This window comes from Acomys russatus, chromosome 16 (genome assembly GCF_903995435.1).
Source record: "Acomys russatus chromosome 16, mAcoRus1.1, whole genome shotgun sequence".
NCBI lineage: Eukaryota > Metazoa > Chordata > Mammalia > Rodentia > Muridae > Acomys > Acomys russatus.
Genome location: NC_067152.1, coordinates 32,361,717 through 32,385,830, shown reverse-complemented (window position 1 = coordinate 32,385,830; position 24,114 = coordinate 32,361,717). Strand labels below are relative to the sequence as shown.

Here is a 24,114-nt window from a genome sequence, read left to right as displayed (position 1 = left end):
CTGGGCCCCCAATCCTGCTGCTGGGGACCTCTGCTTGCTGAGAGAAGCAACCTGCTCATGGCCAACTGAGTGGTTTGAGAAACACAGCACCCCATCTCCTGCCACTAACTGTCTAGAGGCCATGAAACAGCCCTTACTTAAAAGGGAACCAATCAGGCTAGGGTGTGACTCGGTTGGTACCGTGTTCACCTAGCATGCACTGAGCCCCCCGACAATCCCCTGAGCTTCATACATTAGGTGTGGTGGCACACACACCCCTAATCCCAGCACTCAAGAGGTAGTGGCAGAAGCTCAAAGTCTTCCTCAGTTACATAGCAAGTTCAAGTCCAGCCTAGGATACATGAGCCCCTATCTGAAAAATAAAAGAAAATAAAAAGAAGAGTAGTGGCAGCTAGGGCAACAGTTCTCACATTCAGCCAAGACTAAAACAGTGTGGTAAGCCTATGTATGGCCAGGGCTGCCAAGGGACAGGAATCTGGCCCCAGATCCTGTTGCTTTACAGACCTCAGTGGCTTCTTTTTATGCCCTTTATCTCTCACCGATTCAGTGAGCCAAGCCGGGTCACGTGGGCTGAGTTTCCTAGGGGGGTGGAGGTGGGCTAAGACAGCAGTGTTTGTCTCCTGCTTTGTGACCCATGACCTGGCAGCTTCCAGAGAAGCCTGGCACTCTTGCCGTGCTTTGATAGCTCCAGCCAAGCAGAGAGCCCTTCCAGAAGACCAGTGTGGTACTGGTCTACCTAGCCCTACCCTTTACCCCTGTACACACATACCCTGCAGACCCCTCTCCAACTAAGATTAGACCTTCCTGAGTGGCAGTGCTCAGCTCTGCTTGGTCTCCTGGCTGGTTGCAGCTGGGAGTCCCCGGTCTGAGAGTGGCTCTCACAGTGACCCCCCCCAACCACCACCCTGACCCGTAGGTGGTAGTGAACGCCCTCCTGGGAGCGATCCCCTCCATCATGAATGTACTCCTTGTGTGCCTCATCTTCTGGCTCATCTTCAGCATCATGGGGGTCAACTTGTTTGCCGGAAAGTTCTACTACTGCATCAATACAACCACCTCTGAGAGATTCGACATCTCTGTAGTCAATAACAAATCTGAGTGTGAGAGCCTCATGTACACAGGCCAGGTCCGCTGGATGAACGTCAAGGTCAACTATGACAACGTGGGTCTAGGCTATCTCTCCCTCCTTCAGGTGGTAAGCAATACCCTCCCCCACCCCACCCCACCCCCAAGCCTCCTCAGAACTGGGTAGAAATGCCTAGTTGTTTCTCAATCATATCAGAACCCAGTATTGCTTCTTACTAGGGGTGGCCATGTTTGCAGTGCCATAGGACATGGAGGTAGGGTTTATCTCTAGTATATTTGATGCCACCCAGTGGGGTCTTGGCAGGTGTTCTGTAAGGAGGGCTTTATTTAGGAAGGGAGGGAGACCGGAATGGTGGCATGTGAGGGAGCCCCTCCCCTCATGCCCTACCATGATCTCCCAGGCTACATTCAAAGGTTGGATGGACATCATGTATGCAGCTGTGGACTCCCGGGAGGTAAGTCGGGATCTTTGAATTGATGAGTGAGTTAGAGGAGGGCTGGCAGTGGTCCATTCTGCCATTCCCCACTCCTACTCCCACCCCACCACCTCCACCCCACCCCACTATCTCCTTGGAAGCCCAGCAGCCTGGGGAGGAGGAGGGGAGTCCTGCTCACAGCACTTTGGGGAACAAAGAGAACCGCCATGTGTGTGCCTCCTTGCAGAAAGAGGAACAGCCACAGTATGAGGTGAACCTCTACATGTACCTTTACTTCGTCATCTTCATCATCTTCGGCTCCTTCTTCACACTCAATCTCTTCATCGGCGTCATCATTGACAACTTCAACCAGCAGAAGAAGAAGATGAGTATCCGGTCCTCCCTCTCCAGAGCTCCCCGCCCCACCCACTTATTCCTTCCTATGGCCATCAGTTGCCTGAGCATCCCCAGTCATTGGCCTGGATGCTTGGGGCAGCAAGCGTGGATCCAGCTCCCACTAGGGGAGAGAACAGCGACTTGACGCCTTGAGCCTCATTTTCTTAGTCTATTAAACAAGACTGATGTAGAGCCGGACATGATGACATACATCTGGAATTTTAGCACTAAGGGGTCTGAGGCAGTAAATTCATAAGCTGTAGGCCAGCCTGGGCTATAGAGTGTCTTTGAGGCCAGCCTAGGCATGCACTGTCTCTCTCTGAGATGCTTTTTTTGTTTGTTTGTTTGTTTTGGGGTTTTTTGTTGTTGTTGTTGTTGGTTGTTGTTGTTGTTTTTTTTTTTTTTTTTTTTTTTTTTTTTGAGACAGGGTTTTCTGTATAGCCCTGGATGTCCTAGAACTCATTTGTATGTAGACCAGGCTGGCCTTGAACTCAGAGATCCAAATGCCTCTGCCTCCTGAGTGCTAGGATTAAAGGTGTGTGCCACCATCACCTGGCTCATCCCCTCTTCTGTAGGCCCAGGTTCCCCTTTCCTTACCTCTCTTCCTCTGGCCCCCTCAAAAGCCTCTGCCTTCCCATCAGACACTTCTTAAAGGGCAAAGCCACCTTCAAGGCAGTGCTTGAGCTCAAGTAGGAGGTCCTAGGAGCAGGGAAGGGGACCCGCCTCAGTCTTACTTTCTCTGTCCCACTATACTTTGGAGGGAAAGACATCTTCATGACAGAGGAGCAGAAGAAATACTACAATGCGATGAAGAAGCTCGGCTCCAAGAAGCCTCAGAAGCCAATTCCCCGGCCTCAGGTACCAGGCTCAGGGACCCCTCCTCCTGTAACCTGGCGGGGGACAGGGGACTGCAGGCATCAATACAGCCTGTGCTCTGCTCTCTGCCTTCAAGGACACACAAGGTCACACAGCCTCCACTCACAAGCACAGCAACTGTCTCTAGGCTCCTGTTATTAGAGAACCACTCGTCTAACCCCACACAGCTTTCCAGTGTTGACCCACCTCCTCATGTGGGACCTCTGCCCTTTGAGACAGGCGCTCCAACAGGAAGCGGGAAGTGATGTCTACACATCCCAGCAAGCAATGACTTGGGAAGAGGGGTAGAGATGACTGGGGAACTTCATAGAGAGGAAAGGTCCCAGAGTGGGGACTGATGAACACAGAACACACACACACACACACACACACACACACACACACACACGTGCACGCAGGCACTCATGCATGCACGTACACACAGAATGATTTGTTTCCAGATCCTTCTCTCCCATGGTATCCTTCACTGCTGTCCTTTAGACCTTCTCCCCCTCCTCCACATGCTATTTTAGATGTATTTGTTTGTTTTATTATGTACACAGTGTTCTGCCTGCATGTACCTCTGCAGGCCGGAAGAGGGCACCAGATCTCATTAGAGATGGTTGTGAGCCACCATGTGGTTGCTGGGTATTGATCCCCAACCTTTGGAAGAGCAGCCAGTGCTCTTAACCTCTGAGCCATCTCTCCAGCCCCTCCACATGCTATTTTAGTGCCATCCTGTGCCTCCCACTCATATCCATCCTGTCTGGGTCCCCAAACCCCATATCCCACATGTGCATGTTCTGCCCCCCTCTGCAGAACAAGATCCAGGGCATGGTGTATGACTTCGTGACGAAGCAGGTGTTTGACATCTCCATCATGATCCTCATCTGCCTCAACATGGTCACCATGATGGTGGAGACGGATGACCAGAGCCAGCTCAAGGTGGACATCCTGTACAACATCAACATGGTCTTCATTATCGTCTTCACAGGGGAATGTGTGCTCAAGATGTTCGCCCTGCGCCATTACTACTTCACCATTGGCTGGAATATCTTCGACTTTGTGGTCGTCATCTTGTCTATTGTGGGTGAGCTGGCAGGGCCGCACCAAGACGAGCCATTCAGGAAAGCCTTCCCTCATGCATACAAACCTGATGTGGCCCTGGAATACTCACACACCTGTACACACACACACACACACACACACACACACACACACACACACACACACACACCTGCCGTTTTCTCACCTTTAAAGCACAAAGGGATCTGTTGCTCCCAGCCACCTATGACCTGTACACATATGAATTCACCTTGGGAAACACTGGCTTGACCAACAGATGGATACTTGGGTGGCCACATGTTCAGTCAAAGCACAAGAGAGGGCTGGGCTGGTAGCTCAGTGGATAAAGTACTTCCTGCACAGGCATGAGGAGCTGGGTTTGGTCGCATGGTGGCACATGCTTATGAACTCAACACTGAGGAGGAGGGCCACTGAGGTCACTGGCCGGTCAGCTTAGTCTAATCATTAGACATCAGGCCCAGAAAGAGACCCAGTTTCAAAACACAGGGTAGATGACATCTGAAGAGAAATGACACATGAAATTTTCCCCTGGCCTATGTGCATGCACACACACACACACACACACACACACACACACACACACAGGCACTATATATGAATAAGTAAGTATGTGCTTGCAAGCATGCACACACACATGCACACATATGTACAAATAAGCATGTACATTCATGCAGACACACACACAAATAAGAAAAGGGTTCCAGAATCTGTATACTGAGAGGAAAACAGACATGTCTACAACCACAAGAAGCAGCTACTGTTTATTGAATGTTTACTGTATGCTAGGCATTTGCTGGGTACTTAACAGACCTGGCCTCACTCTTTCACAGCAGTGCCATCTCCCTCCCATTTTACGGATCAGCACAGGCCACACAGCTATTCTCTCCTCCTCTCTCTCTCTCTCTCTCTCTCTCTCTCTCTCTCTCTCTCTCTCTCTCTCTCTCCCACCTGTGATATCTGCAAGCAGACTTAAAGATGGGCCCCCATCAAATTTAGTATTTCCCACACCCAGCTGTCAGGACATAGTAATCCCCTGGGCCCCCAGGAGTTCTAGGAGCCATGCTGAGAGGTTTGAGAAGGCCAGGGCAGACCCCCCGGTTCCCTGACCCAGCCTCTGTTCCTCTCCGTAGGCCTTGCACTCTCTGACTTGATACAGAAATACTTCGTGTCACCCACACTGTTCCGTGTGATCCGCTTGGCCCGGATCGGGCGTGTCTTGCGCCTGATCCGTGGCGCCAAGGGCATCCGGACACTGCTGTTCGCCCTCATGATGTCCCTGCCCGCCCTCTTCAACATCGGCCTCCTGCTCTTCCTGGTCATGTTCATCTACTCCATCTTCGGCATGTCTAACTTCGCCTATGTCAAGAAAGAGTCAGGCATCGACGACATGTTCAACTTTGAGACCTTCGGCAACAGCATCATCTGCCTTTTCGAGATCACCACGTCGGCTGGCTGGGACGGGCTTCTGAACCCCATCCTCAACAGTGGGCCCCCGGATTGTGACCCGACCCTGGAGAACCCAGGCACCAATATCAAGGGTGACTGCGGCAACCCGTCCATTGGCATCTGCTTCTTCTGCAGCTACATCATCATCTCCTTCCTCATCGTGGTCAACATGTACATCGCCATCATCCTGGAGAACTTCAACGTGGCCACGGAGGAGAGCAGCGAGCCCCTCTGCGAGGACGACTTTGAGATGTTCTACGAGACCTGGGAGAAGTTCGACCCCGACGCCACTCAGTTCATCGACTACAGCCGCCTCTCTGACTTTGTGGACACCTTGCAGGAGCCCCTGAAAATTGCCAAGCCCAACAAGATCAAGCTTATCACATTAGACCTGCCTATGGTGCCGGGCGACAAGATCCACTGCCTGGACATCCTCTTTGCCCTGACCAAAGAGGTCCTGGGTGACTCTGGGGAGATGGATGCCCTCAAGCAGACCATGGAGGAGAAGTTTATGGCAGCCAATCCCTCCAAGGTCTCCTACGAGCCCATCACCACCACCCTCAAGAGGAAGCAGGAGGAAGTATGCGCTATCAAAATCCAGAGGGCCTACCGCCGCCACCTGCTGCAGCGCTCCGTGAAGCAAGCGTCCTATATGTACCGCCACAGCGAGGATGGCAACGGCGATGGGGCCCCTGAGAAGGAAGGATTGATCGCCAACGCCATGAGCAAGATGTACGGCTCTGAGAGTGAAAACAGTGGTGTGCAGAGCCAGGGGGAGGAAGAGAAGGGCTCACCAGAGGATACTGGACCCACTGTGGAACTCGCTCCCATCAGCCCCTCGAATACTGCCCAGACTCCGTCTCCTCCTTCTCCACCACAACCACTACCATCACCACCACCACCACCACCACCACCGGGGCAAACAGTGCGCCCAGGGGTCAAAGAGTCTCTTGTCTAGAGAGCGACAGCAAGGCAGCCAGCTGAGCATTGGCACAGGCCTGAAGCTCCCATTAGAGAGCTGCATGCAGAGTTGGGGAACAGGGCTTTGAGGTGGGGGGCTATATAGGGCTTAACACTTGGGCTGGGGCAAATGAGACTTGTGCTCAGGGCTCAGGTGAGTCTGAAGCTCCTGCCTCCTGGTTTTATCCTTACAATGCTCGACATTCTCTTGGCCGGGAGGGAAGGGGACAGGCCAGGACATCAGAATGTTGTTCCCTTAGGGAAGAGTCAGCTTTCCAGGGAGGGCTTGGCTGCCTCGCTTGTCACTACTCTTAAGGACCCAAGTCCCCCAGCTCTAGCCAGGACAAAGACACCTGACCCCAGGGCTTAGCTACCTCCCACCCCCACGACTCTGGGACACAGCTTCCCCCTCCCTGCCAGCTCAGGAATGCCCTGTAAAGAGGAAATGGTTCTGGTACAGAGATGGCTGCACAGAGCCAATTGGCTGCTGGATCCGGATGTATCAGGCTGGAAATATGTAACCTTTCACCCAGTCATATCCAGGCTGGTGGACAGCTCCCCTGGCTGGCTCCTGGGGGGAAGGAACTAAAGAAGGATTGCTTTTCTCTAGGATGCATGGATGGATCGTACAGGCTGGGTCCTGCCAGCTGCATTCATGCCCACGGGCCTGAGCACCCAGATCTGCCTGGGGTCAGGTTTGATGCTAAGAAGACTCTCTGTCCGTCCCCTCTCTCTTCTCTTCATGCCTTCCTTTGACCACCAGGGCTCCTTGGAGCCCCATCAAGCCTGAGAGATCTCCTTCTTCCTGTTTCATCTCCTCTCACCCCATCCTGCTCCCTGTCCTTCCCTCCTTCCTCAAAGTGACCCTGAGAATGTCAGAACTGAGCTCACAGGAGACGTTTCAACACTGGGGCATGCAGTTAAAAAAGCGGGGCGTGGTGGTGCGCACGCGCGCACACCTTTAATCCCAGCACTCTGGAGGCAGAGGCAAGCGGATCTCTGTGAGTTCGAGGCCAGCCTGGTCTACAAAGTGAGTCCAAAAACAGGCAAAACTACACAGAGAAACCCTGTCTTAAAAAACCAAAAGGAAAAAAAAAGAAAGAAAGAAAGCTCATCAGGCTTGGCTTCAATCTCCCTGTTTCCTGCTGCCTAGAAAGCCATTTTTCCCCCCTGAGACAGGGTTTCTCTGTGTAGCTCTCTGGTTGTCCTAGAACTAGCATTGTAGACCAGGCTGGCCTTGAACTCAGAGATCTACCTGCCTCTGCCTCTCAAGTGCTGGGATTAAAGGTGTACGCCACCACCACCCAGAGAAAGGCCCTTTCTTTAGCTCTGCTCCCCAGGACCTGAGTACACAGGCTCTTTCGACTCTCAGAGAACACAGACCAGGCTTGGAAGGGGGAGTGAGGGTCCTGCTCACGGGTCTCTGGATTCAGTCACTTTGTGTGTGCGCCTGTGCATCTGTGTGTTTGTATGTCTGCTCATGAGCCTGAGTTCATGTGTTTGTGCATGACTGTATGTATGTAAGCTGCTGTGTCTGCAGATACACATGTGTCTGTGAATGTTTGTGTCTGTGTGTGTCAGTGTGACAGAGAAAGAGGGAAGGAGGAAGGGGGAGAGAGAGAGAGAGAGAAAGAGAGAGAGGAGACTGTGGGGACTGTTTTCTCTGCAGGTTTTGCTCATCTAAGTATCCCTAACTGTGGGAAAGTGTGTTTTGCTATAAGGGAGTAAATTAGAACGAACACGTATCCAAGCTTTGCACTGAGTCCCCTCTTGCCCTAAATTCCTTTTCTTTTCCTTCTTGTTTCTCATAAATGGCTTGAGTAAAACTCGAGAATCAAAGAAACTTTCAAAACAAGATGCATGTGCACACACACATATGTGTTCACATGTGTGCACACCACGGCCAATTTCCTTGTTTACACTGCTGCCTCGGGCCTCTCTGCCTCACCTGATTGCCCTCTGGATCCCTCCCTCCTCTGAGCGTCTCTCTTTCCCTCTCTCAGTTTTTTGTCCTCACACCCATGGTCTGGCCCCCACTCTGTGTCCATCCTGTCCTGTCCCGTGTCACTTTTGTAAGAGTTGAGGCCTCCTGTGGTGACTGACTGTCCCCTCAGAAGATCCACCCCCAAGTGGGGATCAGTAGTCTCCTGCCCAGAACCCAGCTCCTATGCCTTTCCCACAGGGGCCCAGCCTGGCTTGGCCCTCCAAGCTTCAGCAATCTGTTAGGTCTGATGTTCTCTACCGACTGCAGAAAAAGAGCCGGGAGCAGAGTCGGCTGTGGCTGCCTGTGGACCCCGCCTCTGCCGAGTGAGCCCTGCTCCTGCCTTGTCTAGGTGGGAGCCAGCCTGAAGCCAGGCTGTCGGACAAGTTTCTTTGTACAGTTCTTACCATAAACCCTCCCTGATGCCTCTGGGACATGGTCTTCTTGCGCACCTCCATGTGGGTGAGCGTTGAGGGAGGCAAGAAGGGTCAGCCAGCAATGGGGAATGATGCAGGAGCCTCTGGGAGCCAGGACAGGAAGGGGAAGAAGCCCCGCCTTGGCCTCATGCTCCTCCTCTTCCAACAGGCAGCTCCCCCAAAAAATATGTGTTGAGGCCTGTGTCCAGAGTCCCTGTCTCTGGGTGCCTCTTCTGCCTCTCCGCCCCCTCACCTAGACTTCAAGGCATTTGTGGGGTTGATGGATTGGGACTCCCTCCTGCAAGCTCAGCCCACGTGCCCAGTGGATGGGGTATCATTTTATGTATAAGTATATTTATTTTTTTCTTTCTTTTTTTTTTTCTTTGTCTTTTTTCCCCAAAGACAGGGTTTCTCTGTGTAGCCTTGGCTGTCCTGGATTCACTTTGTAGACCAGGCTGGCCTTGAACTCACAACGATCCACCTACCTCTGCCTCCCAAGTGCTGGGATTAAAGGTGTGTGCCACCACACTCAGGCACAAAGTATATTTCTATAGCAGTTCCTGGCTCTCAGCTTGAATTCCCCCAAGCTTGAGTTTACTCACTCCACAGGGTTTCTGTGGCCTTTCCTGTGCCCCCTCCCTGGGGAAAAGGTCTCTTCTCACCTATTTCTCCAGAACTTATTTGGGTCTGCCCAGCCTGGGGGACAGAAGGATTGCCAGGTGCCCCAGCCCATCTGTCCTGGATCTGATTGGCAGGAAAAGAAGGGGAAAATTGGGCTGGAGAGATGGCTCAGAGATTAAGAGCACCGGCTACTCTCCCAAAGGTCCTGAGTTCAATTCCCAGCACCCACATGGTGGCTCACAACCACTTATAATGAGATCTGGCATGCAGGTGTACATGCAAGCAGAACACTGTATACATAATAAATAAATAAATCTTAAAAAAAGGGGGGGGGAACACATCATGGAGTGTAGATAACAAACGGGCTTATGTCTCAAAATTCTCCCTCCCCACTCCACTCTTAGAGCTACCATCCATCCCAAGGGCGTGGTGTTCACACACAGCCAAGAACGCAGGGCAGCTTCCTGTGGGCACAGCCACTCTATGGAAAGCCAGCTCCTGGGATTGTTTCTATTTCATACGGAGAAGAAGGCCTGGTCTCTCAGAGGTTAAGCCTGGATGCTGTCTCCCTTGGTACTGTTGCCAGATCAGGCTGGGAAACTACTTCATGGGCCATTTCCCATCTTATCCAGAGACTTAAGGGGCCAGGGGCAACCACAGTGACCGCCACAGTTGCCCAGACATGTTGCTAAATGCTTCTAGGTGAGGGAGAACCAGGAGTCACCCAGGGAGGCTTTGGCTAACATACCTGGGCATTGAACCTGAGTCCCCTCTCCTCCACCAGCCCCATTCTCTTGGTAACTAAGGTATGCAGGCCTAAGATACCGAGGTAAGAGTGGGAGAGGTCCAAGCTTTTCCTAACTGCTCCCATCCTGGAGTCCGTGGTTTCTTCCCATATACCCGAGCACCTTATCCCTTCTCCCATCTTCCATGTCTTGTTTCGATGCTCCCTTCCTGGAAAGGGGAGGAGGAGAGAGGTTGCCAGATGTTGGGATATGTAGCTAGGACAACGCAGGACAGAGGCGGGGGTGGGTTAGAAGGCCTTCTGTTCTGGGAAGGAATGGGCGTCACAAGCCCAGGACAAGGCTTAATGACGCGGTCACTAGCAAGGGAACAACATGGCCCCAACTGCGTGACAAATAACCCTGCAGTGGTAGAGGGGCCCCACTGCCACCCTGCCTGGCATGAATGGGAATGAGGCCCAAAGGACACATCTACATCCCTCCCAGGGAGATGTTGCTGCTAACCACCTCCTGCCAACCCATTGTGCCCCCCTCAACCTATTGCGCACCCCACCCATGCATCTGAACCTTAGAACCACCTCCTGAGCAAGGCCTGCCACAACACAGCCCAGGCAGCACATGTGTGGCCCCTGAAACTTTACTATTACCTCCCCATCCCCAAAGCCAACCGAGACATCCATCACTAGAGCCTCAGGCTGGTTGAGTCTATTGAGAGACCCCAAAAGGTCTCTCAATAGGAACCCCAGACTTTGTCTGGCTGCCAGGAGAGGGCCTGTGGTCCCCACACTGACCTTAGGTGACTTTCTTTCCACTGCTGTGAGCTAAACATCTGACACCTTTTCAGAGAAATGTTTTCTTCCTCCCTTGGGAACATCTGGAAATAATAAAAAATAAAATAAAATAAAAACATCTGGAACTGCCCAGAATGAATTGTTTCTCAGATAAAAAAATTTAACTCTCTTATCCCCGGTTTCCAAGGCCTAGGACCCTGGCCTAGGATATTCCCTCAGTAGCTGTCAGTAGCTGACCCTCACACTGTCAAGTGAGGACAGGCTCAGGACAGAGGTAGGGAATGCCCAGTCCCTCACACCTTCCAACCCTGCTGTGGGAAGAAGGGAGCTGCTACTTTCCAAACTCGGGACCACCCTGGCAGCCACACAGGCTGCCCGTGGGCTGTGGGGACAGTGAGGTGTGAACAGAGGCCATTGATGACTTAACATCCGTCTGTCTTTCCTTGGGATCAGGAGACCAAGACAGAAAGAAGTTCTAAGGAGACATGAGCGGGCTAGACTGCAGGTTAGGGTCTGCATGGCTGCCACATGGAGCTGTGGAGGTTGTGCCCTGAATAAGGATCTCCCCCCAAGGTTTTAGGGGTTGCACAGACCCTGGGACAAGGACACAAAGCTAAGCTCAGGTGAGCCCCTGAGTGCTGTGGCCCCTTCTACAGCCATGCCAGCTGTTGAGAAAGAGCCAAGGAGCCCATTCATTACAGAGCCAGAGGGCTCTCCCATCTCAGCCCCCCTGCTCAGGACCCCTAGAGTTAGCACCTCAGTGACCTCAGAATCCCACAGAATTCTCTGGAAAAGCCCCTTCAGCCATGATGGCTAAATGGTGGGTTTTCCCTAAATGGTATCTGCTTAAGTCCAGCCCCTTTGGCAACTTACAGCAAACTCTTATATGAGGACAGGAAGGCCATGTCGAGGACATAGGCTGCCTCGGCCATCCTGAAACTCACTCTGTAGATCAGGCTGCCCTTGAACTCATGGTGATCCACCAGCCTCTGCCTCACAAGTGCTGGGATTAAAGGTGTGGCCATCACAGCCGGCCAAAGGCAACTTTTGACATGCTTCCTGTACTCTGGGCCTCTCAGGAGCCTGGTGTGACTCTCTGTCCCTTGCACTCTCCTTCTTCCGTGTACCTCTTCCTAGGGTTGTATGGTTGTCCAGGGCAAAGGGCCGACTGACGTCAGACTCATTTACGCTGTGGTCTCAGCCCGTGGGTCACAACCATCAAAGAGCACACAGTTCCGATGGTCTTAGGACCTGAGACACCATTCGGTAGCACAATTACAGTTACGAAGTAGCAATGAGAATAAATGTACGGTTGGGGGTTCCTACGACCATCAGAAATACATGTTTTCCAATCCTTGTGACCCACAGGTTGAGAACCTGCTGACTAAGAGATGACACCCCCACCGCACCCCACCCTCAGTGGGATAGAAAGAGAAGGAAACACAGGCGGCTCCTAGTAGATTCCGGAGCACCCCCTTTCCAGGGTTCCTATCAAGAACCCCAAGCTGTGCTGCCCAGGTGGGGCCACCTTCCAAGTCCTTGCAGGCCAGCTGATGAGACTGCCCTCCCCTACAGTCCCCGGAGGAATGGTGCCTCCCCTGGGTCTCAATTTGCATGGCAGGAAGGGGCCTGATGGGGTAGAGGCGGAGAGGAGACAGGCGGCAGCTCAGGCTGCCATACAGTTACATGCTTCACCCAAAAGCCTCCTTGGGCTCGGAGACTGAGCAGCGACCATGGCCACACTGGTGCCATCTTCTGTGCCCTGCCACTGGCTCCTCCTGTCCCTGCTGCTTCTCTTCTCAGGTACGGCTTGTATGACAGACAATAGGCCCGCTGGCTTTGAGGTGGGCCTATCAGCTCCTTCCATCAGCCAACTCAGACTCTTGCTTGCTCAGCCCCCTGCATTTTGCCTGCTGCTTCTTGTCCATCTCCCTCTGCCTGTCCTGTGCCCAGCTGGTAGGTCTTAGCAGTAGGGCTCAGGGCCTGAGGTCCCAGCCCCCTTCTCCAGCCTGGAGGGTATCAGGTTGAGCTTGGTGCAAGGGGTTAATCTTGTTGGCAGCTATGACCTGAAAGAGCCAGAGCCAGGCCCAGGAGGGGGCGGGGGGCCCTGCATGGGGCTTCCAGCTAAGCCCCAAGAGCACTGCATGGGAAAGACTGCTGGGGTGGGGGTAGGGAGGGGTGAGGGGGGCAGGGGGGCTTCCCCCCCCATATCCTGGACGAGAGTGTGTTCCAGGAACGGTCCTCTCTGGCTGAAAGACAGGGAAAGCCCTCGCGGTTGTGGCTTCCACAGAAGCCCAGGCCAGCCTGAGGGTGAAAAGCAGAAGGTGCTCTGAGTGTGAGGTTTCTAGTACCCCCTACCTTACTCTTGCCTCTCTATTACAGGGCCAGGGAGAACTAAAGGGGCTTGAAGCTGTAGTCCTGGAAGGAGGAAGTGGCTCTGGAAATGTGGAGGGGGGGTAAGGGTGGGGCAATCAACTGAGGGTAGAGAGGCCTGACCCAGCCCTGCCCACTTCCTCCCCCCCACCTCCAGGTGAGCTGGTACCAGCAGTGACAAGCAGTGACCTGATACAGAATTTCCAAGGTCAGTTGCCTTACCCACCCTCTTCTGCGACACGCCTGTCTGTTCAACACTAGCCACTGTCCTTCCCTATCTATCTTTGCCTGGAGTTCCCTATGTAGAGCACTGTATTTACACACACACACACACACACACACACACACACACACACACACACACACACACACACACACACACACACACACACACACCCCAGGCCTCACTGAGGCCCTATTTCTGGACAGCTGTCACTCTCACCAGACTAGTGTACTCCAGCCCTGACCACTGAGGGCCAGAACTAAGCTGAGGTTGGGGAGCTGAGCAGGACTGCTAAGAGGGGGGCCTGGGTCTGTGTAGCTAGACACCCAACAACCCTCTAAGGCCAGAATACAGAAAGGAGTAAGTCCATGAGAAGGGTTGAGGGGTAAGTGAGGAGGGCCTCGGGTGACAGGCTACGGATTCAACGTTTATCACCCTGGTGACCGTGGGGAGCCCTGGGGAATTTGGGGTAGATATAGGAAAGCCCAGAGGAGAGTAGAAGTACAAGCCAAAGAGGCTGTCCTGCAGATAAGGCCTGGATCTAGCTGTTCCAGTGGGCATGAAAGCAAGGGGATGTTTCCAGAGTCCTTCTTTTTTGGGTTTTTGAGACAGGGTTTCCCTGTGTAGCCTTAGCTATCCTAACTCACTTTATAGACCAGGCTGGCCTTGAACTCACAGCAATCTGCCTGCCTCTGTCTCCCAAGTGCTGGGATTAAAGGCATGCACCACCACACCCAGCCTCCAGAGAGTCCTTCTTAAGGAAAGACAAGTGGACAGAGGTTTGATCAGGAACAGGTGTGGAACAATGGCTTGGTACGTGGCCTCTCACATGGTTTTCTTTCCCACACCTTTGCCCTCTGACTATCTCATAAACCTGACACTAGGACAGGTGAGGCAGGCTAAACTGGGACAGTGCCTTTTACGGTGGGCCGGGTTGGCAAACAGGGGAGACGCTAAGCCAGATTTTGAACCTTGCCTTGGTGTCCACAGGAAGCTCCTGTTCCCATATCCGGCAATTCCCAAGGTTCATAGCCAAAAAGCGGACCTCTGTGGTGAAGCTTTACTGCTACACAGACGACCTCAACAACGTGACCTGGTTCCGAGAGCAAGAGAACCAGGGGCCCCAGGAACTGTCCTCAGAAGACGGACACATCTTGCAGGCACTGAATGGCTCTGCCCACATTCTCACCATTCAAAACATCCAGTTTGAGGACAACGGCATTTACTACTGCAAGCCGAAATGCAGTGACGCCAACTTGAAGGGTGCCTGGACGTGCGGCTCGGAGCTCCTAGTCTTAGGTGTGTGTGAGGTAGACTTGGATTCCTGTAGCCGTCCACACCCACTCCCCAGCCCGGCGTACCTACCAGGGGAGGTGGTTATGACCCTAGAACCTCCCCCCAGGAGAGCTGCTGGGCAGTATGTCCTAAGGGTGCCCAAAGAGCCATCATATTTAACCTTATGCCCTGCCTCCTACCCCAGGATTCAGCAACATAGCCCAGCTGAAGCGGCGAAACACACTCAAAGATGGCATCATCATGATCCAGACCTTGCTCATCATTGTCTTCATCATCGTGCCCATCTTCTTGCTGCTTGACAAGGTGCCACGGGAGCTGGGGGCTCTTGGGAAGTCTGGGAGGTGGGCACAGGGCAGCAGATCAGACACAGGTAGGGTCTCCATCTTCTCAGACCGTGGCAGGTCTCTTGAGCAAGCCCAGGCCCAGTCCTGGCCATTGGCTCACTCGTTGTTCGTTCGTTCTTTCCGTCTTGGGGATTCCTTCTTCCTCTCCCCACCCAGACCCACATTCCTGGCCCATCAGGGGATGGGAATGGAGGACCCCCTAACCGTCTAAACTGTATTCTCCCCGCCCCCAATCCCCACACTCCTGCAGGATGACAGCAAAGCTGGGATGGAGGAAGATCACACCTACGAGGTAAGGGACAGGGTTACTTAGCAGCTGTGAGCTGCAGTGGTCACCCGCTGTGGTCTTGGTTAGAACGTGGCCAGGACCTAAGCTTCAATTTATATTCCCAGGGCTTGAACATTGACCAGACAGCCACCTATGAAGACATAGTGACTCTTCGAACAGGGGAGGTAAAGTGGTCCGTGGGAGAGCACCCAGGCCAGGAGTGAGGGCCTCACTGTTTCCAGACTGCCTGGCTTACAGTCCATCCCCTCCTTCCTTGATCTTCAGCCAGTGTCTGAAGCTGGAGCATCAATGTCACCTTTCTCTCTAGCCCCCGGTCCCCAGCTCTTGCTTAAGGGCCTAGGGTAGAAGGACAACAGGGTGGTGACGTGGAATGGTGGGTTTTCTATGAATAGACTGGACTTAAGGCTTCTGGAAAGTGCCATGCAGGATCTGTCCCCGTGTTTGGGATAGGAACGCAGAGACTTGTCAAAACCTGCAAAGGGACTCAGATCAAACTGGCCTCCTGAAGAGTCCAGGAAGGACTACGGTTCCCACTGGCATCAGAAGGGCCTGCCGGAATGTCGTTTCTTTTTCCCATGTCAGGGATCGCCTAGCCTACAATCCATCCTCCTGTGGAATAAACAATGTGACTGACACCAGAGGCATTCATGACGTCCATCTCTCAGAACTGGGTGGGTGGGAGGGTGTGCATCTGAATGTGGTACCGGTGGGCTCCTAAAACTGTGGCTGTTCTAGTCACCCTACCTTTCTCTCTGAAGGCCCAGCTGGGGTCTGCAGTGACATCCCCATCACCCCTACCCTGGAACAGTGGCTGGAGAAAGAGGACCCAAGCCATCCTTCTGCTGAACAGGGTTATTTTACCCCAGTCTTCATTGAACCAGAGAGAGAGAAAGAAAGAGAGAGAGACAAAGAGACACAGAGAGAGAGAGACAGAGAGAGACAAAGTGAGAGACAGACAGACACACACACACACACACACACAGAGAGAGAGAGAGAGAGAGAGAGAGAGAGAGAGAGAGAGAGAGAGAGAGAGAGAGAGAGAGAGATTTATTCCCCCACTAGGTGTGGTAGCCCACACGTTTAATCCCAGAATTTGGGAGGCAGAGGCAGGTGAACTATATGAGTTCAAGGCCATCCTGGTTTAAATAGTGAGTTCTGGGACAGCCAGGGCTATGTCTTAGGGGCAAGGGGTGTGGGGGCAGGAATTGATTCTAAAGTTCCAAAGGAGTTTTAGAATGGTGAATGTTGGCAGCTTTTGGTCAGGGTGATCCCAGTATCATAGAAAAAGAAAGCATCCTTACTCACCCATCCCCATGGCCTCTAACGCCTTACAATTGAAGTCCTAAGCTACCAGCTGTGAGAGTAACTGGGGGCCCCTGGGGCTGGCGGTTAACCTGTCTGAGCCAAGCCTCCCTCCCAAGTCCTGCTGTGGTGTTGTGGTTCCTGCTGACCTTGCTAGAACCCACAGCACACCTCTACCACTCCTGCTGTGGATCCAGGCAGGTGACTCTCTACCCTGGGCAGGCTGAGACAACACTGGAATCCTGGGTGGGAGAGGTGAAAGAGGCACATAGGCCTGGGCCTTCCTCATGTCTGAACCAGGATGGCTGAGTGGGCTGATTGCTCTGGCCTCGCTGCTAGAGGGAACCAGCTTGTTTTGCCATCTGCCTTCACTGGGCTGGAGCCCTTGCTTTCCTGCTGTTTTGCATACCAGGGCTAATTTTGTCCCCTACCTCTACCAGGGACCAGGAAGCCAGCCAGGGTAGCGGAGTCTTAAAATTTCTCCCCTAAGCAGGATCTCCACTGTTTGGGGCTGCCCTGGTTCAGGGGAGGCCTTGACTGCCACATCACAGTAGCAGGGGTTCCCTGGGCCTTGACATGTTTGTCAACAAAGAATCATTTTGGCAGGAGGCGCCCCCTTCAGCAGATACCCTCACAGGAAAGAAACTTGCTTGGTTTTGATGGAGGAGCCCTCCTTGGGGTGTTTTTTTCCTGGTTCAGGAGCTCTCACAGTGTCCCTCTGTCTGTCCTGTGGGTCCCTGGCCCCCTAGAACTGACACAGGCAGTGGAAACCTAGCCAGGTCATAATCGTGAGTGTGAGGAGGACCATCTAGGACTTCAGTTGCTTAATCTGTAAGATGGGAATCATAAATCCTGTCTGGTACAAGCCATGATGATGCACACTTACCGATCCCAGCTACCCAGGCTAAGGAAGGACTTTGAGTTCAAGGCCAGCCTTGGCAATATATTGAGAACTGTCTGGGGGAAAAAAAAATGAAGGGAGAGAAGAGAGTTGAGGCAGATACTGGGTATTAGCCATACAGAAAAATATGGAAGCTTCATGGATTTGTGTGACAAGGTCTCTAACTGACCTGGAGCTCATAGAGTAGGCTAACCTAGCTGGGCATCCAGTAGACCAGGCTGGCCTCGAACTCACAGGGATTCACCTGCCTCTGCCTCCCAAGTACTGGGATTAAAGGTGTGTACCACCACCACCCGGCATGCCAGGGCTTTGTATATGCATTCTGGGAACTGAAAAAAAAAAAAAAAAAAAAAAAAAAAAAAAAGACCTGAAGTTTAGGTGACCAGCATTTTACCAACTAAGGTATCTCCCCAGTTTTTTTGTTTTGTTTTGTTTTTGTTTGTTTGGTTTTGGGTTTTGGTTGCATTCTTTGAGACAAGGTCTCATTATACATTCCTGGCTTGCCTGGAACTCACTCTGTAGACCAAACTAACCTTAAACTCACAGAGATCCATCTGCTTCTGACTCCTGAGTGCTAGAATTAAAGGTATGTGCCAGTACACCCAGTTTGATTGAGGTTTTTTTTGTTGTTGTTGGTTTAGTTTTTCTTTGTTTGTTTGTTTGTTGTTTTTTAAGATTTATTTATTATGTATACAGTATGCATCAGATGACATTATAGATGGTTGTGAGCCACCATGTGGGTGCTGGGAATTGAACTCAGGACCTCTGGAAGAGCAGTCAGTGCTCTTAACCGCTGAGCCATCTCTCCAGCCCTGGTTTGGTTTTTGAGACAGGGTTTCTCTGTGTATCCCTGGCTGTTCTGGACTCGCTTTGTAGACCAGGCTGGCCTCAAACTCACAGAGATCCACCTGCCTCTGTTTCCCAAGTGCTGGGATTAAAGTTGTGCGCCACCACGCCCAGCTGGTTTTGTTTTCTTAAATCACATAATATAACAATTAAGTTTATTTACTTTTCTATTTATAAACATGGGAAGTCTGTATCATTCTATGAATTCAAAAACATACCAAGTTTGTACAAACCAGGAAACAGCAGGAACTAAAAGCTATTGCTAAACCCTCAGAAAAAGAAAAAGAAAAAAAAAAAAAAAAGCTATTGCTAAGCACAACAAATATTGAGCACCCCTTAAGCGCTCCCAAACTTTTGTGAAGCCCCATCCTCATGTACATGATACTGCTTAGCCCAACTTAACCGTGGAAGTGATCTCAGGCCCATGGCACCCTCACATGAGCAACGGCCAGTGGCCAGCAAACTCAGAAAAATTGGCCAAGACCACGTCTTGCGAACCCAAAGATCCATTCTGCCCATGGCTTCACGGGCTGCCTCCCTCATCCGCCTGGGTAGCAGTAAAATGGAAGGGGAGGAAGGAGGGAGGAAGGGACTCTGGGGACCGAACCTCTGACGGGGACAGATGGACGCCATTAGAAGAGCTGTGCTTTCTAAAACACTCTTCCCACTTATCACAACGTTGAAAGCACTCCTTTGTAATAGGGCCTGGACCTTTCTGTAGAATGCAGCTCGGATACCCTGGGTGGGCACATGCCCCATTGCCCACTGGGGGAATCCAGCCAGGTCCCTGGGGGCAGAGGGCGGGGAGGGCAGGTTTAAGCACAGAATGGTTCCTCCTCCACTCTAGCTTGACTTCCGGCCCTTCTCGGTGCAGGTGCTGCCTGGGCTGGGGCCATCTGACCCACGGCTTTAGGTGTTTTTCCAGCAGAATCAGAAATGATAGAAAAACAATGTAGCAGACATCGCCTCTGTTTGGGTGGTAAGGGCAGGCAGTTCTCACAGCTAGCGGCTGTCCAGCTGCCTGTGCCACCTGTATGAGGACAGGACCTCAAAAGCCACCTGGGAACACTGTTTGCACCTCCCATGTTCTGTCTGCCTGTCTGTCCACTTCAGAACTGGAGACTTTCTGGATACTTCCCGAGCCTCGGAGCTGACCCCCACCCCCACTATGACATCCCCTCCCCCGCATTGCCTTGCAATGAAATCATCAACCTTTAACTAACTGGATTGGATGTACCTTCCCCAACCCAGAAGCCTTTCCTAGGAAACAACGCTGACTGCAAAGAACAAAAATTAACAGGCATTAAATTCTGAGTTCAATCAGAAAGCAGTTTGTTTAAAAACATTTTTGACTGATGCTAGGATAGGTTTTTGTTTTTTTAAAACATGTTACCTATGTGTGGTGGCTTACATCTGTAACACCTCCCCTTCTCCCCCTGCACTTGGCAAGCTGAAACAGAAGAGTGGATGTGTGTGGCTTACAGAGTGAAACCTTGTCCAAAGAAACAAGCAAACAAAACAGTTAAATAAATAAAAGCATCTTTAAAAAAAAAACACACACAACCACCTTTCCTTGGATTTACCTAACCCAGCTCTGTCCACTTGGCAGGGTGGAGAAGCCAGATGCCACTAGGGTCCAGAGTCGGCAAGCCTGGGTCTGTTCGTGTAGACTTGTTATCAGTGCATGCAGCCTTGACTACTGTTTCAGGTTTTTTTTTTCATATGTATATTGCTGTTCATTTATGTACCTGTCCCTTTCACTTGAAAACAGCTGTAAAGTTGGGTATGATGGCTCACAGCTGTACTCCCAGGACTTGGGAGGTGGAGGCGTGAGGACTGCCACACTTCGAGGGTGATTGGACTATATAGTGAGACCCTGTCTCAAAACAAAACAAAACAAAACAATAACAATTCAGGCGTAGTGGTGCATGCCTTTAATCCCAGCACTCAGGAGGCAGAGGCAGGCAGATCTCTGTGAGTTCGAGGCCAGCCTGGACTACCAAGTGAGTCCAGGATAGCCAGGGCTGTTACACAGAGAAACTCTATCTCGGGGGGGGGGGGGGGGAGAATTGTTTTAGTAAGGGGATTTTGAGACACGACACATCTACTTGCGATTTGTAACTGAGTGCCCCTTGGCTCTCTTTTCCCAAGCAGTTGTTCCTGTGGCTAGGCACCTCTGGGTCCCCAGCCTGGCATGACACCAGCTTGCCTGCTCCTTTCAAGGCATGGCTTGCTATCGCCCCAGGAAAAAGAAAGGATCCTGTCTTTTGTTCACCGAAGTATGCTCACCTTCCTAGTACAACGTTTCCCTTCGGGGATGGATCGCCAGCACTTGCTCAAAGCCCTAGTAAAAGAATTGCGGTCTGCAACTGTAATCCCAGCACTCAGGACTGAGGCGGGATGATGGGGAGTTTGGGTCCAACCTGCCCTACGTCATGAGATCCCTGTCTCAGTGAGAGAAGTTGGGTGAGGGATGAAGAAAGAAAGGCAGGGATACCACCTCAAAGAGACAGTGATGTAATGGGAACAAGATGACCACAAATACCCATAGGACAAGGGCACGGAGGAAACAGTTACCTAGGGCACCGGTTAGGAAAAGCACCCCAGACTTGTGTGCATTTTTTTGTGGGTGTGTTTGTGGGTGTGCGCGTGTGGGCATGGGTGCACACGTGTGTATAAGTACACAGGTACGTATGTGGATTTGCATATGGAGGCCAGAGAATAAATTTGTATGGTAATTTTTTTTTTTTTTTAAACAGGGTCCTTCTCCCTGGAACTGGCTGAGTCAGCAAAGATGGCTGCTTTCTAGCCTCAGAAATCCCTTCTGCTTCTGTCTCTTCATCACCAGGATTACAAGGGCAATCCACTCACCAAGCCTTTAAAAAACAAAACAAAACAAAAAACCAAGCCAAACAAACCAAAAAAAAAAAAAAAAAAAAAAAAAGCCCCATGGGTTCTGGGGAATCTAAGCGAGGTCTCCGTGCTTGCAACGCTTTACTGACTGAGGTACCTCTCTGGCCCAGAATGTCTTCACTAAGTCTCTCCCCCTGGGAAACAAGTCCCAGCGGAGCTTACTTAGCCTGTCCAGTTATTATTGTTCACAGTCTATTCTCCCAGCATAACCACCCCCTCCCCACTGATACACAGTGCTGCCTGCCCAGCCATGCGCCTAACCCTCGAGACCCCTCCCTCAGAGCCTTCTGGTGCATTGTGGGGAGAAGCCCTGGGGGGGGGGGTCCAAGAAGATACAGGAAGTGAAACCACAGAGAACACTGAAACGTGCAATACAAATGTGAGGGATGGTGATGTGATCTGGTTCGCTAACTCGGCCTACATCGGCTTGTTTTTTTAGTTTTCTGTGACTTTTCTTAGCAGCTGTGGATGCTGCCATACAATTCCTTTGCATTCAATTCCTCACTGAACATCTGTGTGAGGGCTGGCTATCCGCTGAGGAAGGTCCAGTCCATGCCAGGCAGTGCCACTGTCTTTACTAGACCAGGCTTCTAAAGGACTGTGCGGGAGGGAGAGGAGGGAGACTACAGAAGCATCACTTAAAAACTTCGAGACCTAGACAATCTATCTCCTAAGCCTCAGTGTCCTCAGCTCTGTACCCTATTGTCCAGTACACTTCCTGGTACGTGGCAGGTCTTCAGAAACACACCTCCCCTGGAAAGGCCCTTGGGAATCCCCAAATAATATTCTCTAATCTTTAGAGTCTAAAGACTGTGACTCAATGGAGCAGCCAATAGTGCTAAGACCCATGTACTAGCTGGAGAGGGCGAGGTTGCATAGCACTCAAGGCAAGAGGGTCATTAGGCTAGTCTGGGCTACACAGTGAGTTCCAGGGTAGCCTGAGCCAAAAAAAAAAAAAAAAAGTATATATGCATTTTATGTAATATATGCATGTATAAGAATGTAATAACCAATTCTGACCTCCAGAAGTGGAAAGGGCGGGCTTCAAATTGCCAGTGAGGCTGGGCACAGTGGCGCACGCCTTTAATGCCAGCACTGTGGAGGCAGAGGCGGGTGGATCGCTCTGAGTTCGAGGCCAGCCTGGTCTACAAAAGTGAGTCCAGGACAGCCAAGGCTACACAGAGAAACCCTGTTTCAAAAAAACCAAAAACAAAAACAAAAACAAAAAACAGAACACAAATTGCCAGTGAGGAGTGTTCAGAGCTACCCCTAATCCTGGTGAGGTCATCCCTACACCCAGGGTGAGAAAAGTCAGACTGCTCTCACCCGTAGCCTGGAACCTCGAAGCGTAGAAGAGGCCGCTCTAGGATCAAGAAGAGCTCTGTGACCTTCCCTGGCGGGCACTGGGGGGAAGGGCTTCCAAACATAGCTGTCCATGGGGCTCCGAGTCAGAAGGGGTGTTCTTTGTGTATGTCAGTCTCAGTTCATGCGTGTGTGGGAGCGTGTGCACCTGTGTGAGGAGGCCAGACATCAACAGATGGTCTCTCAAGCACCGCCCACCCTGTTGTGCTTTAACTGTTTTGTTTGGAAATTATGTGAACGTGTGTGTGTGTGTGTGTGTGTGTGTGTGTGTGTGTGTGTGTGTGTACACACATGAGTGTAGGAGAGAGAATGGATGGACACTAGAGGAGAGTACTGGATCCCCCAGAACTAGAGTTACAAGCAGCTGCCTCATGTAGGTGCTAAGAAGCAAACCTGACGTCACCTGCCAAGAGCAGTACATGCTCTGAACTGCGGAGCCATCTCTCTAGCCACTTTGCCTTCTTTCTTTCTTTCTTTCCTTCCTTCCTTCTTTCTTTCTTTCTTTTTGTTTGTTTGCTGTTGTTGTTTGAAACAGGGTTTCTCTGTGTTATCTTGACTGGCCTGAACTCGCTTTGTAGACCAGGCTGGCCTCGAACTCACAGCGATCCACCTGCCTCTGCCTCCCAAGTAGTGGGATTAAAGGCGTGCACCACCACACCTGGCTAAAATGGGCATTTCTTACAGATGACTGGAGATGTCATCCTGAACTTCTGAAGGCTGGAATCAGAGACGCTAGTTGCAGCCTCTCCCCGAGGGCCATACGGAGGCCATTGTTTGGCATCCTCTAAACCTGAAGGTAGCTGAGGTCTCGGTGGTATACCAAGCCTGGGTGACTTCCCAGAAGTGTGGGGCAAACCCTAAGTTAAGTCAAGGTTCTAGTTAAGCTTCTAGTGGCAATGAATTCTTGTTTTGGTCTCTATCGCCAGATGTCCTAAAATGGTCCAGAGTACAGAAAAGATCACCAACCCCCTGTGACCTCACATATGCCTTCAGGTCATCCTCCTGGGCCTAGAGGTTGTCACACAAGCATTCTATAGAGATGTGTCCCCCAGGAGCTCCCCCTTCAAGGTCCCCTGGGCAACTCAATTCTGGGGTTTCTTCAGTTCTGAGAGATGTCAGTCTCTCTCTCTCTCTCTCTCTCTCTCTCTCTCTCTCTCTCTCTCTCTCTCTCGTGTTCAGGGGAAGGATAACAGCAGAGGCAGAAGGCCACATGGGCCTGAGGACCATGCTCCACCGCCCTTCTAGACTTTTCTCTTTGGGAGAGTTGGGAGGAGGAGAGAAACGTGTGTTTCTACCCTCCCCATGGTATCTTCTTTCTTAGAGCCTGAATTTTAGTCACCCCCTGCAGCCTTCCCCAGACCTGCCTGAAGAACAGCCCATTAAGGCCCTAGAAGCCTCCTCAGAATGATGAATCAGGGGCAGCTGTTGAGAAATGCTTGGGAGATGTCCTTAATGGGGGAGAGGTGTG

The 24,114-nt window shown here is 51.7% G+C and overlaps 2 protein-coding genes across 3 annotated transcripts in view; both read left to right on the top strand.

The window, feature by feature from the left end:
- Positions 1 to 6,591, top strand: part of Scn4a (sodium voltage-gated channel alpha subunit 4) — a 36,078-nt gene extending 29,487 nt beyond the window's left edge. The window contains exons 19-24 of the mRNA XM_051158902.1: positions 917 to 1,195; positions 1,488 to 1,541; positions 1,750 to 1,887; positions 2,652 to 2,756; positions 3,573 to 3,843; positions 4,970 to 6,591. Coding sequence (XP_051014859.1) covers positions 917 to 1,195; positions 1,488 to 1,541; positions 1,750 to 1,887; positions 2,652 to 2,756; positions 3,573 to 3,843; positions 4,970 to 6,243 — 2,121 coding nt within the window. The 3' untranslated portion in view covers positions 6,244 to 6,591. The remainder of the gene's footprint in view (positions 1 to 916; positions 1,196 to 1,487; positions 1,542 to 1,749; positions 1,888 to 2,651; positions 2,757 to 3,572; positions 3,844 to 4,969) is intronic.
- Positions 6,592 to 12,445: 5,854 nt separating this feature from the next.
- Positions 12,446 to 15,749, top strand: Cd79b (CD79b molecule). 2 transcript variants are annotated; one of them, XM_051157870.1, is made up of 6 exons: positions 12,446 to 12,600; positions 13,328 to 13,378; positions 14,384 to 14,692; positions 14,874 to 14,992; positions 15,284 to 15,325; positions 15,427 to 15,749. In XM_051157870.1, the coding sequence occupies exons 1-6, from the start codon at positions 12,531 to 12,533 to the stop codon at positions 15,523 to 15,525; spliced, it is 690 nt and encodes a 229-aa protein (XP_051013827.1). In that variant the 5' UTR covers positions 12,446 to 12,530; the 3' UTR covers positions 15,526 to 15,749. The 2 variants fall into 2 exon arrangements, with proteins under 2 accessions (XP_051013827.1, XP_051013828.1); XM_051157871.1 differs by lacking the exon at positions 13,328 to 13,378.
- Positions 15,750 to 24,114: the final 8,365 nt, after the last annotated feature.

Excerpts from the sequence above, each read along its gene's own strand:
- Cd79b (XM_051157870.1), top strand. The coding sequence starts at position 12,531 with ATGGCCACACTGGTGCCATCTTCTGTGCCCTGCCACTGGCTCCTCCTG. Across the intron at positions 12,601-13,327 it reads CCTGCTGCTTCTCTTCTCAG|GTGAGCTGGTACCAGCAGTG; the intron begins GTACGGCTTGTA and ends CCCCACCTCCAG. Across the intron at positions 14,993-15,283 it reads TCTTCTTGCTGCTTGACAAG|GATGACAGCAAAGCTGGGAT; the intron begins GTGCCACGGGAG and ends ACACTCCTGCAG.